The sequence below is a fragment of the Formica exsecta genome, unplaced genomic scaffold (assembly GCF_003651465.1).
Source record: "Formica exsecta isolate Colony F162 unplaced genomic scaffold, ASM365146v1 scaffold144, whole genome shotgun sequence".
NCBI classification, from domain to species: Eukaryota; Metazoa; Arthropoda; class Insecta; order Hymenoptera; family Formicidae; genus Formica; species Formica exsecta.
The window spans coordinates 60,383-75,510 of record NW_021848768.1 but is presented as its reverse complement, the minus strand read 5'-3'; the positions used below and the strand labels follow the sequence as shown (position 1 = coordinate 75,510).

General features: G+C 32.3%; 2 protein-coding genes across 10 annotated transcripts in view; one reads left to right on the top strand and one right to left on the bottom strand.

Annotated features, from left to right (window-relative positions):
* Window positions 1-1,769: 1,769 nt before the first annotated feature.
* On the bottom strand, window positions 1,770-4,766 carry LOC115246270 (bifunctional peptidase and arginyl-hydroxylase JMJD5-like). 5 transcript variants are annotated; one of them, XM_029824991.1, is made up of 8 exons: window positions 4,657-4,766; window positions 3,789-3,922; window positions 3,561-3,702; window positions 3,272-3,458; window positions 3,012-3,164; window positions 2,587-2,804; window positions 2,346-2,510; window positions 1,770-2,061 (listed from the first exon to the last, which is right to left on the bottom strand). In XM_029824991.1, exons 2-8 carry the CDS (start codon window positions 3,917-3,919, stop codon window positions 1,804-1,806), a joined length of 1,254 nt encoding a protein of 417 aa, XP_029680851.1. In that variant the 5' UTR covers window positions 3,920-3,922; window positions 4,657-4,766; the 3' UTR covers window positions 1,770-1,803. The 5 variants fall into 5 exon arrangements, with proteins under 5 accessions (XP_029680851.1, XP_029680853.1, XP_029680852.1 ...); XM_029824993.1 differs by having other exon boundaries at window positions 4,698-4,756; XM_029824992.1 differs by lacking the exon at window positions 4,657-4,766 and adding an exon at window positions 4,458-4,650.
* Window positions 4,767-10,449: 5,683 nt separating this feature from the next.
* The window catches only part of LOC115246268 (putative thiamine transporter SLC35F3), a 31,645-nt gene continuing 26,966 nt past the window's right edge, over window positions 10,450-15,128 (top strand). For all 5 annotated transcript variants that reach the window (XM_029824985.1, XM_029824988.1, XM_029824984.1 and 2 more), the window contains exon 1: window positions 10,450-10,708. In XM_029824985.1, coding sequence (XP_029680845.1) covers window positions 10,654-10,708 — 55 coding nt within the window. In that variant the 5' untranslated portion in view covers window positions 10,450-10,653. The remainder of the gene's footprint in view (window positions 10,709-15,128) is intronic.

The window sequence follows — 15,128 nt, the reverse complement described above, 5'->3', positions numbered from 1 at the left end:
CCCCCTCTCTCTCTCTCTCTCTCTCTCTCTCTCATTTGTCTTTTCTTCTTTCTCTTTCTCTCTATATTAACTTAATTTAATATATTCACAAATAAATATCAATATACTATAACATTTAATACTAATCACTCACGAAATGTCACCGAACTGTCACCAAACTGTCGAATTAACTCGATAACATTCGTTCGACCACATTCGATTTACATCATCGACCATCAATCAGACACGCATTTTTAAATATACTTTAAGTATATTTCTACTACGAATATTTACTAACTCCGCTCACGATGTACATAGTGTCACCAAACTGTCACCGAACTGTCACACCAAACTGTCAAACACCGAACTAAACTCGATAAAACGTTCACACCTCTCATCGACGCATCATCGACCGCCAATCAAACACGCGGAAAAGCGGCAACAATACGCCCGATATATTTCGACTCCAAACACGCACTTCGGGCGTTTCATGATTTTTTTCATTAAAGGGATCTTAGATCTTAAACCCGAATCACACTAGCGGCTTGCGGTTGCCATTGCTTCAGCCAATCAGAAATCACCAATTGCAAGTATGATTAGAGCGTAGCAAATCACAATCACAAACGCAATCGCAGCCGCGAGCCGCTAGTGTGATTCGGGCTTTAGATGTGGTGTGTAGCTTTTTTTACTACCAACTTCATTCTTGAACATTTTTTTTTTTGAATCTTCAGATCTATATCAATATTGATCTAATATCGAATACTGAATGAGATTTATTTAGAAAATATCTATTGATCATAAACTCTTTAAAAATTTCATGAGAGAGAGAGAGAGAGGGAGGGAGGGAGGGAGGCAGGGAGGCAGGCAGGCAGGGAGAGAGAGAGAAAGAGAGAGAGAGAGATTAATATCTAGAAAGCTAGTAACTCTTAATTCAATTACAGAGATAAATTTGAAGACAGGTTTGCTCTCCATTAATATAAACTCTTAATTATTTTAATTCAAAAAATTAGCAATGCATTAAATCTAATTAATTATTACGTACAATATTATAAAGATAATTTAAGAGCCAATATATATAATATTATATAAAAATGATACAATTTTGCGCTCCGTGCGTTAAGTATATAGATCGACGCCGATCTCGACCAATCGATCGATTGTGTCGATCAATTTGAGATGATTGTATCGTGTCGCGATACGTTTCGCTGGTTATATTTACGCAAACGTTAATTATGCGACGAGTTTAAAGAAAATAATCATAGAGCTCTGTTACACGGCACCCTTAGGGCCAATTTCACCAAGCTCGGTTAGATGAACCGACGATTAAAATTAGCAGGGTTCCAACTGAAATGATATGAATACTTGGTTTTCCTTCACCTCTATTTTCTGTTGGCCACCCTGCTAATTACAACCGTCGGTTAATCTAACCGGACTTGGTGAAATTGGCCCTTAATCGGGTTTAGTAACATCCGTAGTTGTGAAACTGGCCAATCACAGCTATTCCTCTGAAGAATGGAATGACTGTGATTGGCCAGCCTTCGAACTACGAATGTTATTAAACCCGATTAAGGGTGACGTGTAAACGTAGTCATAGTAGGGATGTCCGATTCTCTTAAAAGAATCGATTCTGAATCGAATCATGAAAATCGATTCTCTTAAGAAATCGGAATCAAATAATCGATTTTGCAAGAATCGGTCTAAAAAATCGTACAAAGTAAATGGTGATTGATTATGATCGGCTGCGATCGCTGGAATTTTTATACTAGGTGCTGTAACGAATAAATTTTTTGATAAAAAAAGTTTTATTTTAATTTTATTTAAAAATTAATTCCACCAGAAACTGATCGAAAAACTAGGAGTAAGAGCGGTCACGTGATGCCACCATTTTGGTGGAATATATAGCATTTCTCCAGGTTTCAAATGGAACGTCATGCCATCAGCTTTACGAAAATTTGGCCACTTATCATAATCTGGCCTCACCGGATCTACTTGCGCAGTATTGTTAAGTAATTTGGTATCATAGGGATACAGATTATCTGTCTCAATCGGAGAATATAAGATAACTCTTTTATAACCAAATATCTGAGAAAAAATTATTATATATATATATATATATATGAAATATATTTTATACACAGAACTGATAGCGTTTTCGAATGAACGGGTTAACCCAACCCAGTTTAATTAATCACTATATTTTACTATGAATTCAAGCCTTTTATTGGCAGAGACAATGCAATGACGTTATTAATCGCTCTGAGAGCGATTAAACCTGCTACATTCGAAAACGCTGAGATGGAAGAAGCTCTCTTAGAATATATAATATAATGTAACTCGAGTAATTTTAATCGCAAGTATTTTTTTACCTGTGAGAGCAGATTATTTTTCGGATCAAAGTGCAAAGGAGACACTGTACCAACAGGTCCAAACCAGGCATTTATGTCAACGTCTGATGATTCCATATCTTTATCCTCATTATCCGAGAAACAGCAATATTCCGGCACTTCAAAATCCTCCTTTAATTCTGGTATCTAAGATCGATTTCCAGATTGTAATTTTATAAAGCAGGATTATGTATAGAATGCATCGTAAATTATAATATTATACCTGTTCAAATAATTGATGCTGCGCTAAATAGCCGACTTCACTATTATTCGCAATAACGTGCTTTTGTAAAAATTCAGAGAAATTGACAAGATGTTGAGTCCAATCTTCCTCAGTATAACTATATCCAATTTCGATCGGTACTGTCCGAGACCCTGCGATCTTATTTAAGTAATTAGGATTTTTCCATAATGTTAGTGCTTTCCAGTGATTCATACAATCTATAATAAAATATATAAGATTAATATTCTTAATATCTTCTTTTGATAACTTTTTGATATCATAAACTGCTAGATATCTTATACTACTTTCATAATAAATATACTCCAAACTTTTGTCTCACGACACAAATTACAATATAAAACGAAGTATTAGTTATTTTGTGGATCTTAGCTAAATTTATAATTTATATTAATTATGAATCAAACCTGTTAATATGGCCGGAAGTTTGGGCACAAAAATTTTATTGTAAAATGTCTGCATCGAAGGTCTCTCAAAATATCTATCCGGATAATTAGAGATTAAATCACTCTCCTTGTGAGTGATTGAAATTTCTTCCAGATTTATAATGCTAGAGCCCTCTATTAAAATTTCAGAAAATAAATCCTTTTAAAAATTGCAACGGATTAATGTATGTGTGATTTATTATTATATTAGAGTATAAATTTTCTTATGAAGATATTTTTACCAGTGCAATAGCTGTTTAGTTTTGTAGCAATAGTTGTCAATAAATTTGGTACACTAGGAAGTGGTGCACCTAGTAGAATGCCTTTATCAATTTGGTTAATAATTTTCTTTAATACAGTCTTTTTCTTCTCCTCTTTATCATTGAAGCTTTCAACATTGATTTCATATTGAATTTCTAATAATACTGCCTAAATATATCAATCACCCCAAAAGAAATTTTTATAAATAAGTATAAGTTTTTTAAGAAAAAATATATAATTGGTTAAAAATTAATAATATATTTTTTATACCTTTAGAGCGACACACAGAGAATAACAATATCTATATCCTATTGGAACATCTTTCCAGTAGCCTGAGTTCAATAGTTCCCATGTGCGGTCTAAACAAGCTTCTACTCTTGTTATTGAATTATTTATCCATGCTTCTGAAGCTCTTGTAAAAAGAAAACTTATATTAAAATAAATATATTTAATATTTTGTATATGTAGAGATAATATTGTTAATTAGATTTTATTTACAATTGTTTGTTAGATGTATATAGCACATTTATTATGGGTGTCAAATGTAGTTTTATTTCCATGGGTATATGTTCCAATTCTTTTGCTAGCAATTCCCAGGGTATTGTTATCATAGGAGCGCTATGAGTCATTTCCTATAAATCACACATATATACATACACATCTGAGATGTGTAATAATTATAAATGATTATAATTTAAACAAAAAAAAGAAAGCTTTGCATATAAGAGGATGCTTCTGCTATACATAGGTTTACTTAAGTACACCCATTGTACAATGACGTGATTAGCTAAATAATACAAGATCTTTCTTGTTAACGAAAAGCTTTTGACTCAGCAGAAGCTTTCTACAAATACAATAACGCTTTGCGTGATACATAGCGCTTTAAATAAAAATGCTATGACGCACAAAGGAACACAAGTGCCAGAACTGTTGCATAAAATAAGTTCCGGATTTTTCCTCCATAAGATTGAAAGACAGTTGAGGATGGCGAACACAGTGGTCCAAATAGAAGTGAAGTACGATTGTCGAACTTCCCGACTTCTGTAAATCTCTATAATTTTGTAATCCTCATTGCCATCTTCCAGGTCCCTGACCTTCTCCACACTGAGCTTATCCGTCAGAGCACAAATGTACACTCTGGGCGAATAATTCTCGAAATTCAAATACCTAACGATCCGCAGCATCTCGGCTGTGTGTCTACCGGATCCTAATATCATCGTTTTAGCCAGATCGGCCAGACGGGACCTTTCTACGGGCTTATCGCGTTTGACAAATATCAGGTAATATATTCTAGCAAGTATGCAGCAAACAAGGGTGATAGCGAAAAAGATGAAGTATTTTGCACACATCTCGCTTTATCACGTACCTGAAAAAAGTATCATCGAATAAAATATGTGTATTAAGTACCAAGTCGTATAGTGCAGGTTACTTTATAGGTTATAACGGGGAGCACACTCTTTTGCATAAGCGCAAATGCTATGCATATGCAGTTATGTCAATTTGTGTGTGATAAGCTTTAAACGGGGAGCACACACTTTTGCATTAGCGCATAATAATAACCATAAGAAAATTGATTGGTCCATTTCCTTATGCATAAGGAAATTGACCAATCAAATTCCTTATGCTTATTTATGCGCTTATGCAAAAGTGTGTGCTCCCCGCTTAAGATTACGTACGAGTTTAGGTTTAGAATCAGTACTTAACGTAACGTAATGCATTACGGAAAAGCTTGTGCGGTGGCCCTCAGGCCATATTTCAGCCGTAAAGTGATACGCTAGAGGAACAAGGATAGCACGCGATTGTCGCTCCTTGTTTGACATTATTACCCACAATCGCATATGTGTGTGCTCAACATATCGGTATTTGTGCATATTTGTGCCTTCACGGACGTTACTACACATGCGGTGCAAGAGAGACAAAGATGACGCAATCATCTTTCCTTGTCACGCGGCCAGTGTGCCACCACGAAATATTCCCCATGTTCTGCTGTTAGCTGCACTTTAGATACAGATGTGGTGAAATTCGTAGTCTTCGTTCTACATCTCGAAAAATTAATATTTTTTATGAAACTTGTTTTGATGTATTTCTTAGGGCCACCGCACAAGCTTTTCCGTAATGCATTAGTGCCGGTCTACAATAGGTAATTTAAGCCCTAAACGTTAAGAAATTGACCATGTGCGTTGACTGAAGTTTAAGATTACGTACGAGTTTAGGTTTAGAATCAGTACTTAACGTAACGTAATGCATTACAGAAAAGCTTGTGCGGTGGCCCTAAAACCCGTTCTACAATAAGCCGTATGTCGTTAGTCGTAAGCAAATTGACCAATCACAATCGAATATTCTCGGAATAATTGACTGTCATTGGTCAATTTGTGACTTACAACCGTAATCCCAATCGCCCACAATCCGTAATGTAATACGGCCTTAATACAATCTTAAGTGAGCGTTTTCTCTGTTAAACGCGGCCATTAATATTTATCAGTATATCATAAAAATTAAATCTAAACATGGTATTAACATACATACATACATACATACATACGTACATACATACATACATACATGCATACATACATACATACATACATACATACATACATACATACATACATACATGCATACATACATACATACATACATACATACATTGTAGAACAGGCCTTAAGCCGATATTACATTTGTCGTACGACAAACTTTTTAAGCGCATTGATTAGCTAATTTCTAGAGACTCAAGAAACTTTCTATTTTTCAGCCAACCAATATGCTTAAAAAGTTTGTCGCACGACAAATGTAATATTGGCCTTAAGCCCGTATCAAACTACAGACTATGCATTAAAGATTGAGATTCAAGATTCAAGATTGAAATTTGACCACTCAGAATAAAGAAATTTTAGTCCTTTTTGTTCTCATTAGTCAAATTCCAATCTTTAATCTTTAATTTTCAATTTTTAATGCGTAGTCTGATACGGGCTTTATGACATTTGAGCATTGGCGATGCACCATAAGGCTCGTTCTACAATAAGTAGTATGTCGTTAAGCCCAGATCAGACTACGTATTAAAGATTGAAATTTGACCAATCAGACTAGAAGGAACTAAAATTTCCTTGTCCTGATTGGTCAAACATCAATCTCAATGCATAGTCTGATACGGGCTTTAGTCGTTAGCAAATTGACCAATGACAGTCGATTATTCCGAGAATATTTGATTGTGATTGATCAATTTGCTTACGACTAACGACATACGGCTTATTGTAGAATGGGCCTTATAAATTTTTAAGAGCCGAATTGCAAAATCTGGCTGTATATGTAAAATTATTAGCTAATGCGATACCAAACATTAGCAATCAACCATTAAACGATTGGTAAAAAAAAAATTTCTAAAAGTCAAAGTGGGGGGGCTAAAAAAAGGTCAAAAATTTGTTTACGATTTTGTCAAAAAACGGGAAACTACCAAACTTTTTTAATGTGATACCAAACATTACCAATCAACCACCAATCGATTGATAAAAAAAAAATTTCAAAGTGGGGGGGCTAACTTTGGGAAAGTTTTAACCCAACCCGGTTTAATTAATCACTATATTTTACTATGAATTCAAGCTTTTTATTGGCAGAGATAATGCAATGATGTCATTAATCGCTTTGAGAGCGATTAAACCTGCTATATTCGAAAACGCTATAATTTACTTGATATAGTTGGCAACAGCAAATCATAATCGACCGCTGTCCGCGATTGGCTGTCGCTTCTTGTTTACTCCACAGGCGTTAAAAAAAGATTTGATCGAGTTTCCCGTCTGCATAAATCCTCGTAGTTTATGTCCGGTAAGTTTCATACATAGACATAGTATATCTAGACCATAGACATAGTAAAAATATTAAATAAAATATATATACATATGTATGTGTATATGTGGTATAAAAGTGATGTTATTAATAGCTACATATATGCGTGCCTTTTTTATGTTTAATTTAAGTGTAAATAGATCATTTTTTTCATTACGCTTAAATAGTGAAACAGGTTTACGCGCCGGCCAAAACGAAACTTTTTTACCATGCCGTTTTATTTACACATGGTATGTGTATTTGTGACGCCAACTCTAAGAGTTGAAAATATAATAGATACCTTGTAGTTAGAAATATAACTGAGAGACTGAGAAAGAAAAATTATGAGCCTTAACCAGTGCATAATATATAATGTGATATTTGGAGGGATTTTTACACTTTCCCTTAAGTGCGTTTCGATGATCTTAGAATAACACAGATAGCGTAATAATCTTTAATATTTAAAGGACACATGTTGAATAATATGTGGGGTATTCGTAACATAATCCTATGGATGTAAAAAGACTTTGTCGTTTGTCAGACCTCTGATTATCGAAAATATTTTATCATTGTATAAATTTTAATTCGTAAATAATTTATATGATCCATATAATTATATTTTAAGATAAGTTTTATTTTATTTTTCAGTTATTGCTTGCCAATTGCAAATTGCCAATTTTTAAAAATTTGACATAGAACTTGAGAAAAATAATCGCTATATTAAACGATAATTATATTTCTCCGCATTAACTCGATTTAACTTCTGTGTTATTCTACGATACAACCGCGATTAGATCGCGATTTTCTGTGACTGTTACTGATTATTTAATTTATTAACTTAATTTCTGTCATAGTGGTAAAAATATAGATGGGAGTAACTCGTTAAAAGAAAATATTTTGAGAATCTTTTGGTCATATTGTAATTTAATAACGTAAACCGTATATTTATTAAGAATCATCTCTTGCTTATTTTACATTATGATTATTAATTGTAATTATAAATGATGATTATAGAAATTTATATAGAAATGTGTATGTATGAGATTATAACACACATTATTGATTTCTTGTCTTTTTATATCCGAAAGAAGTAGAATTTTACTTTTAGCGCAATAATTTCTTATTTTGCAGATTCATTTTGTACATTATTTATTTTTGTACACATACAAAGAGAGAAAGAGAGAGAGTTTGTATGTTATATTTATTATTGTAAAACGTAATTTAACCATCTATAATTTACCACGCGAGCACACATATGTATGAATGTATCTATTTGTATACCTGTATGTTTGTACTTATACCTTTTTACAAAAAGAGGAGAAACAATGCGAGATTATCGCATACTTCCTACTCAGATGTAGTGACGCTTAAATCAATAGCGAAGTAAGATGAAGGAGACGTATTACTTTGTACGTCTCTTTAGAATTAATTGAATCTTTTATTTCAGAAAAAAAGATACGGAATAAAAAGATATTTTTTCAGCCATTTATCGACGATTTTTTCTTTCTATACTTCGCAACATTCGAGGCTTATCTTGGTAACATTTTCTACCCTTTGTTCCTTTCTGAGTCCTTTACGATATTATATGCGACATTAGTAGACGGTATCGCATTTTATGAATATGTATAAGAAACAGCTCTCTCTCCCAGTCTATAACACGCAAAATCGAATTGTAGAAACTGTAGAATTCTTAAACGATTCACGAGAAGACTGGGAATACAATGCGAGCGAAGGGTGAGCTTTGCGTCAATTACGATCGATTATATATAATTATGCTGTTCGTGTGCTACTTCAACTTTAAATCGTAAATCTTAGTCTACGGGTAATAATACGAGATTCTCTTTACATATTAAAATGAGAAACTGAAATAATAATATTGTTACACTTAGAGAAAATTTGACTTAAATTTAACATATATCGCATGTCCCAAACGGTGCACACAAATTTTAGTGTTAATTTAATATAATATGGATATGTTAAATGGTGACAGTAATACTATGTTAATATTTCAATACAAAATTAATGCAAACTTTATAGTAATTTGAAATAAATTTTGTAAAATCAACATATTTTTAATGATAAAATTAACTTGGAAAAATATTATTGACGGTCTGCAGTCACTCCCACTCCTATTGTAGAATAAAATCAACATTATTTTCTGTAAATTTTAACAGATAAAGCCACTAATAATACAGAACATATATATTGTAGAAAATTAAAAATATGTGCACATTGTGTTATTTTGACATTTTTTTCAGTTGTTTTAATAATTTAACATTTAAGTTGTAAATATGTTAAATTAACACGTGAATTAAATATTTATTACAAAAATTTTAACCGGCATATTTTTTAATGACAAAACAAATTTTCCAACAGTAGAGATAAAATTAAAATCTTCTAATTTTCATCATAAATCAGCAGTTATTAATATATTGTCACTCTTTTTGAAGAAAACACAAATTTTCCAACAGTGTACATATAGTTTTAACGGCAATACAATAATTAATATGTTTTTATTATTTTGATTAAAAATCTTTACTTGGATATTATATTTAACACACTATTTATCATTGTCTTTTATATTATTTTGATAAAAGATAAGAAATTATGAGGGATACAATTAGACTGTTGTTTTTCATTTTATGATGCGTTAAATATTCGAGTTATATTATTTTATTACGTATCTCTTATATAAAGTATCGACTCCTCCAATAAAAAGTGGCTCGTTTAATATCTTTTTTAGAATTATACAAAAAATTATAAAAAATGTTAGAGCATTGATTTAATTGATATAAAATGTAAGACATTATATTCTCGTCAAAAATCCTTTTTATATCGAAGTAAGGGATAGAATAGGGGATCTACACCTTGGAAAAAGATGCAAATCTTAGTTTAATAAGTTGCACCAAAAAAATCCTTGAAATATTCTTTCTTTAAGGAACTTCCTAGAAGTTTGAATAAAAATACCTGGAAGTTCAGGGAATTTTCAAGAAATCTTTTTACAAGATCTGAGTAGACACCCTGTAAAATGATGTTACTTGGCTGGTGGTATTTTGGGACACTTTGTATATCGCGTTTACGCTCTGAGGAGGGTTGTAATCAGAGCAGCGAGGGTAGTTGCGGGTAGTACAGGCGCAGACGCGAGCTGCCTGGTGAACGAACGGCGGCTTACGAGGGTTCGCTTGGCAATCAATGGCATAGCAGGGTTGCTCAAGACACCGTCTCCAACTACAATTGGTGGGATACGCGTAGAAATCACCGTTTCTTCTCTGCGGATCTTCCGAAGTAAGGATTGTACGGAATAACTGGTGATCTTGGTCGAGCATCTCCGGCGATGACAGATCGTGCCGTTGATTAATTACGTCGTAAGTTCTCGCAATAATCGGGTTAATTGTATATGACGTGCGAAAGTGGGTGAAGCGGCCAGAGTGAGACCGCGATCCCATGTGACGATGTGACATTACCATCGTGACATCAATCTCGGTGACAGATCGTCGAATTGAACGGAAGGTGTCGGTCGGGATCATCGGGTGGACCATGAACCATGGATACGTTGCAGGTCGAAGACGGCGCGACTTCGGAAGAGAGACGTAAGGAAGGTAAGTGCACGGTCTTATCGAGAGAGAACTCGATTTACATATTTTACAAGCTCGATGAAATCCGGGAGTGGATTTCTCGCACGATTTCGCTTTCGGAGCGTTTTACATTCTATTTATATGTATTATTGTTGTCAGTTATCGCGTACAAGATGAGCCGGTTTCTTCGGATGATATCGATAATTTAATTATTTCGTCTTTTACTTTAAATAACCAACTGCAAGTTCATCAAATTCCAAGTTTTGTTAAAATAATTATATCAAAATTTGTATATTTCTCTCGAAACTGATTTTACACATTACTTTCGAAGTGAAAATTTATTATTTTGGTTTGTCATACATATATATATATATATATATATATATATATATATATATATATATATATATATATATATATATATATATATATATATATATATATATATATATATATATATATATATATATATATATATATATATATATATATATATATATATATATATATATATATATATATATATATATATATATATATATATATGTATGACAAACCAAAATAATAAATTTTCACTTCGAAAGTAATGTGTAAAATCAGTTTCGAGAGAAATATACAAATTTTGATATAATTATTTTAACAAAACTTGGAATTTGATGAACTTGCAGTTGGTTATTTAAAGTAAAAGACGAAATAATTAAATTATCGATATCATCCGAAGAAACCGGCTCATCTTGTACGCGATAACTGACAACAATAATACATATAAATAGAATGTAAAACGCTCCGAAAGCGAAATCGTGCGAGAAATCCACTCCCGGATTTCATCGAGCTTGTAAAATATGTAAATCGAGTTCTCTCTCGATAAGACCGTGCACTTACCTTCCTTACGTCTCTCTTCCGAAGTCGCGCCGTCTTCGACCTGCAACGTATCCATGGTTCATGGTCCACCCGATGATCCCGACCGACACCTTCCGTTCAATTCGACGATCTGTCACCGAGATTGATGTCACGATGGTAATGTCACATCGTCACATGGGATCGCGGTCTCACTCTGGCCGCTTCACCCACTTTCGCACGTCATATACAATTAACCCGATTATTGCGAGAACTTACGACGTAATTAATCAACGGCACGATCTGTCATCGCCCGAGATGCTCGACCAAGATCACCAGTTATTCCGTACAATCCTTACTTCGGAAGATCCGCAGAGAAGAAACGGTGATTTCTACGCGTATCCCACCAATTGTAGTTGGAGACGGTGTCTTGAGCAACCCTGCTATGCCATTGATTGCCAAGCGAACCCTCGTAAGCCGCCGTTCGTTCACCAGGCAGCTCGCGTCTGCGCCTGTACTACCCGCAACTACCCTCGCTGCTCTGATTACAACCCTCCTCAGAGCGTAAACGCGATATACAAAGTGTCCCAAAATACCACCAGCCAAGTAACATCATTTTACAGGGTGTCTACTCAGATCTTGTAAAAAGATTTCTTGAAAATTCCCTGAACTTCCAGGTATTTTTATTCAAACTTCTAGGAAGTTCCTTAAAGAAAGAATATTTCAAGGATTTTTTTGGTGCAACTTATTAAACTAAGATTTGCATCTTTTTCCAAGGTGTAGATCCCCTATTCTATCCCTTACTTCGATATAAAAAGGATTTTTGACGAGAATATAATGTCTTACATTTTATATCAATTAAATCAATGCTCTAACATTTTTTATAATTTTTTGTATAATTCTAAAAAAGATATTAAACGAGCCACTTTTTATTGGAGGAGTCGATACTTTATATAAGAGATACGTAATAAAATAATATAACTCGAATATTTAACGCATCATAAAATGAAAAACAACAGTCTAATTGTATCCCTCATAATTTCTTATCTTTTATCAAAATAATATAAAAGACAATGATAAATAGTGTGTTAAATATAATATCCAAGTAAAGATTTTTAATCAAAATAATAAAAACATATTAATTATTGTATTGCCGTTAAAACTATATGTACACTGTTGGAAAATTTGTGTTTTCTTCAAAAAGAGTGACAATATATTAATAACTGCTGATTTATGATGAAAATTAGAAGATTTTAATTTTATCTCTACTGTTGGAAAATTTGTTTTGTCATTAAAAAATATGCCGGTTAAAATTTTTGTAATAAATATTTAATTCACGTGTTAATTTAACATATTTACAACTTAAATGTTAAATTATTAAAACAACTGAAAAAAATGTCAAAATAACACAATGTGCACATATTTTTAATTTTCTACAATATATATGTTCTGTATTATTAGTGGCTTTATCTGTTAAAATTTACAGAAAATAATGTTGATTTTATTCTACAATAGGAGTGGGAGTGACTGCAGACCGTCAATAATATTTTTCCAAGTTAATTTTATCATTAAAAATATGTTGATTTTACAAAATTTATTTCAAATTACTATAAAGTTTGCATTAATTTTGTATTGAAATATTAACATAGTATTACTGTCACCATTTAACATATCCATATTATATTAAATTAACACTAAAATTTGTGTGCACCGTTTGGGACATGCGATATATGTTAAATTTAAGTCAAATTTTCTCTAAGTGTAACAATATTATTATTTCAGTTTCTCATTTTAATATGTAAAGAGAATCTCGTATTATTACCCGTAGACTAAGATTTACGATTTAAAGTTGAAGTAGCACACGAACAGCATAATTATATATAATCGATCGTAATTGACGCAAAGCTCACCCTTCGCTCGCATTGTATTCCCAGTCTTCTCGTGAATCGTTTAAGAATTCTACAGTTTCTACAATTCGATTTTGCGTGTTATAGACTGGGAGAGAGAGCTGTTTCTTATACATATTCATAAAATGCGATACCGTCTACTAATGTCGCATATAATATCGTAAAGGACTCAGAAAGGAACAAAGGGTAGAAAATGTTACCAAGATAAGCCTCGAATGTTGCGAAGTATAGAAAGAAAAAATCGTCGATAAATGGCTGAAAAAATATCTTTTTATTCCGTATCTTTTTTTCTGAAATAAAAGATTCAATTAATTCTAAAGAGACGTACAAAGTAATACGTCTCCTTCATCTTACTTCGCTATTGATTTAAGCGTCACTACATCTGAGTAGGAAGTATGCGATAATCTCGCATTGTTTCTCCTCTTTTTGTAAAAAGGTATAAGTACAAACATACAGGTATACAAATAGATACATTCATACATATGTGTGCTCGCGTGGTAAATTATAGATGGTTAAATTACGTTTTACAATAATAAATATAACATACAAACTCTCTCTCTTTCTCTCTTTGTATGTGTACAAAAATAAATAATGTACAAAATGAATCTGCAAAATAAGAAATTATTGCGCTAAAAGTAAAATTCTACTTCTTTCGGATATAAAAAGACAAGAAATCAATAATGTGTGTTATAATCTCATACATACACATTTCTATATAAATTTCTATAATCATCATTTATAATTACAATTAATAATCATAATGTAAAATAAGCAAGAGATGATTCTTAATAAATATACGGTTTACGTTATTAAATTACAATATGACCAAAAGATTCTCAAAATATTTTCTTTTAACGAGTTACTCCCATCTATATTTTTACCACTATGACAGAAATTAAGTTAATAAATTAAATAATCAGTAACAGTCACAGAAAATCGCGATCTAATCGCGGTTGTATCGTAGAATAACACAGAAGTTAAATCGAGTTAATGCGGAGAAATATAATTATCGTTTAATATAGCGATTATTTTTCTCAAGTTCTATGTCAAATTTTTAAAAATTGGCAATTTGCAATTGGCAAGCAATAACTGAAAAATAAAATAAAACTTATCTTAAAATATAATTATATGGATCATATAAATTATTTACGAATTAAAATTTATACAATGATAAAATATTTTCGATAATCAGAGGTCTGACAAACGACAAAGTCTTTTTACATCCATAGGATTATGTTACGAATACCCCACATATTATTCAACATGTGTCCTTTAAATATTAAAGATTATTACGCTATCTGTGTTATTCTAAGATCATCGAAACGCACTTAAGGGAAAGTGTAAAAATCCCTCCAAATATCACATTATATATTATGCACTGGTTAAGGCTCATAATTTTTCTTTCTCAGTCTCTCAGTTATATTTCTAACTACAAGGTATCTATTATATTTTCAACTCTTAGAGTTGGCGTCACAAATACACATACCATGTGTAAATAAAACGGCATGGTAAAAAAGTTTCGTTTTGGCCGGCGCGTAAACCTGTTTCACTATTTAAGCGTAATGAAAAAAATGATCTATTTACACTTAAATTAAACATAAAAAAGGCACGCATATATGTAGCTATTAATAACATCACTTTTATACCACATATACACATACATATGTATATATATTTTATTTAATATTTTTTATTTATAT

What these genes read in the sequence shown, in the direction of transcription:
- LOC115246270 (XM_029824990.1), bottom strand. Translation starts at nt 4,253, where the DNA reads ATGGAGGAAAAATCCGGAACTTATTTTATGCAACAGTTCTGGCACTTG. An exon ending in AGCATCAATTATTTGAACAG is followed by an intron (nt 2,511 to 2,586) that starts GTATAATATTAT and finishes AATCGATCTTAG; the next exon opens with ATACCAGAATTAAAGGAGGA. An exon ending in AAAATAATCTGCTCTCACAG is followed by an intron (nt 2,062 to 2,345) that starts GTAAAAAAATAC and finishes ATTTTTTCTCAG; the next exon opens with ATATTTGGTTATAAAAGAGT.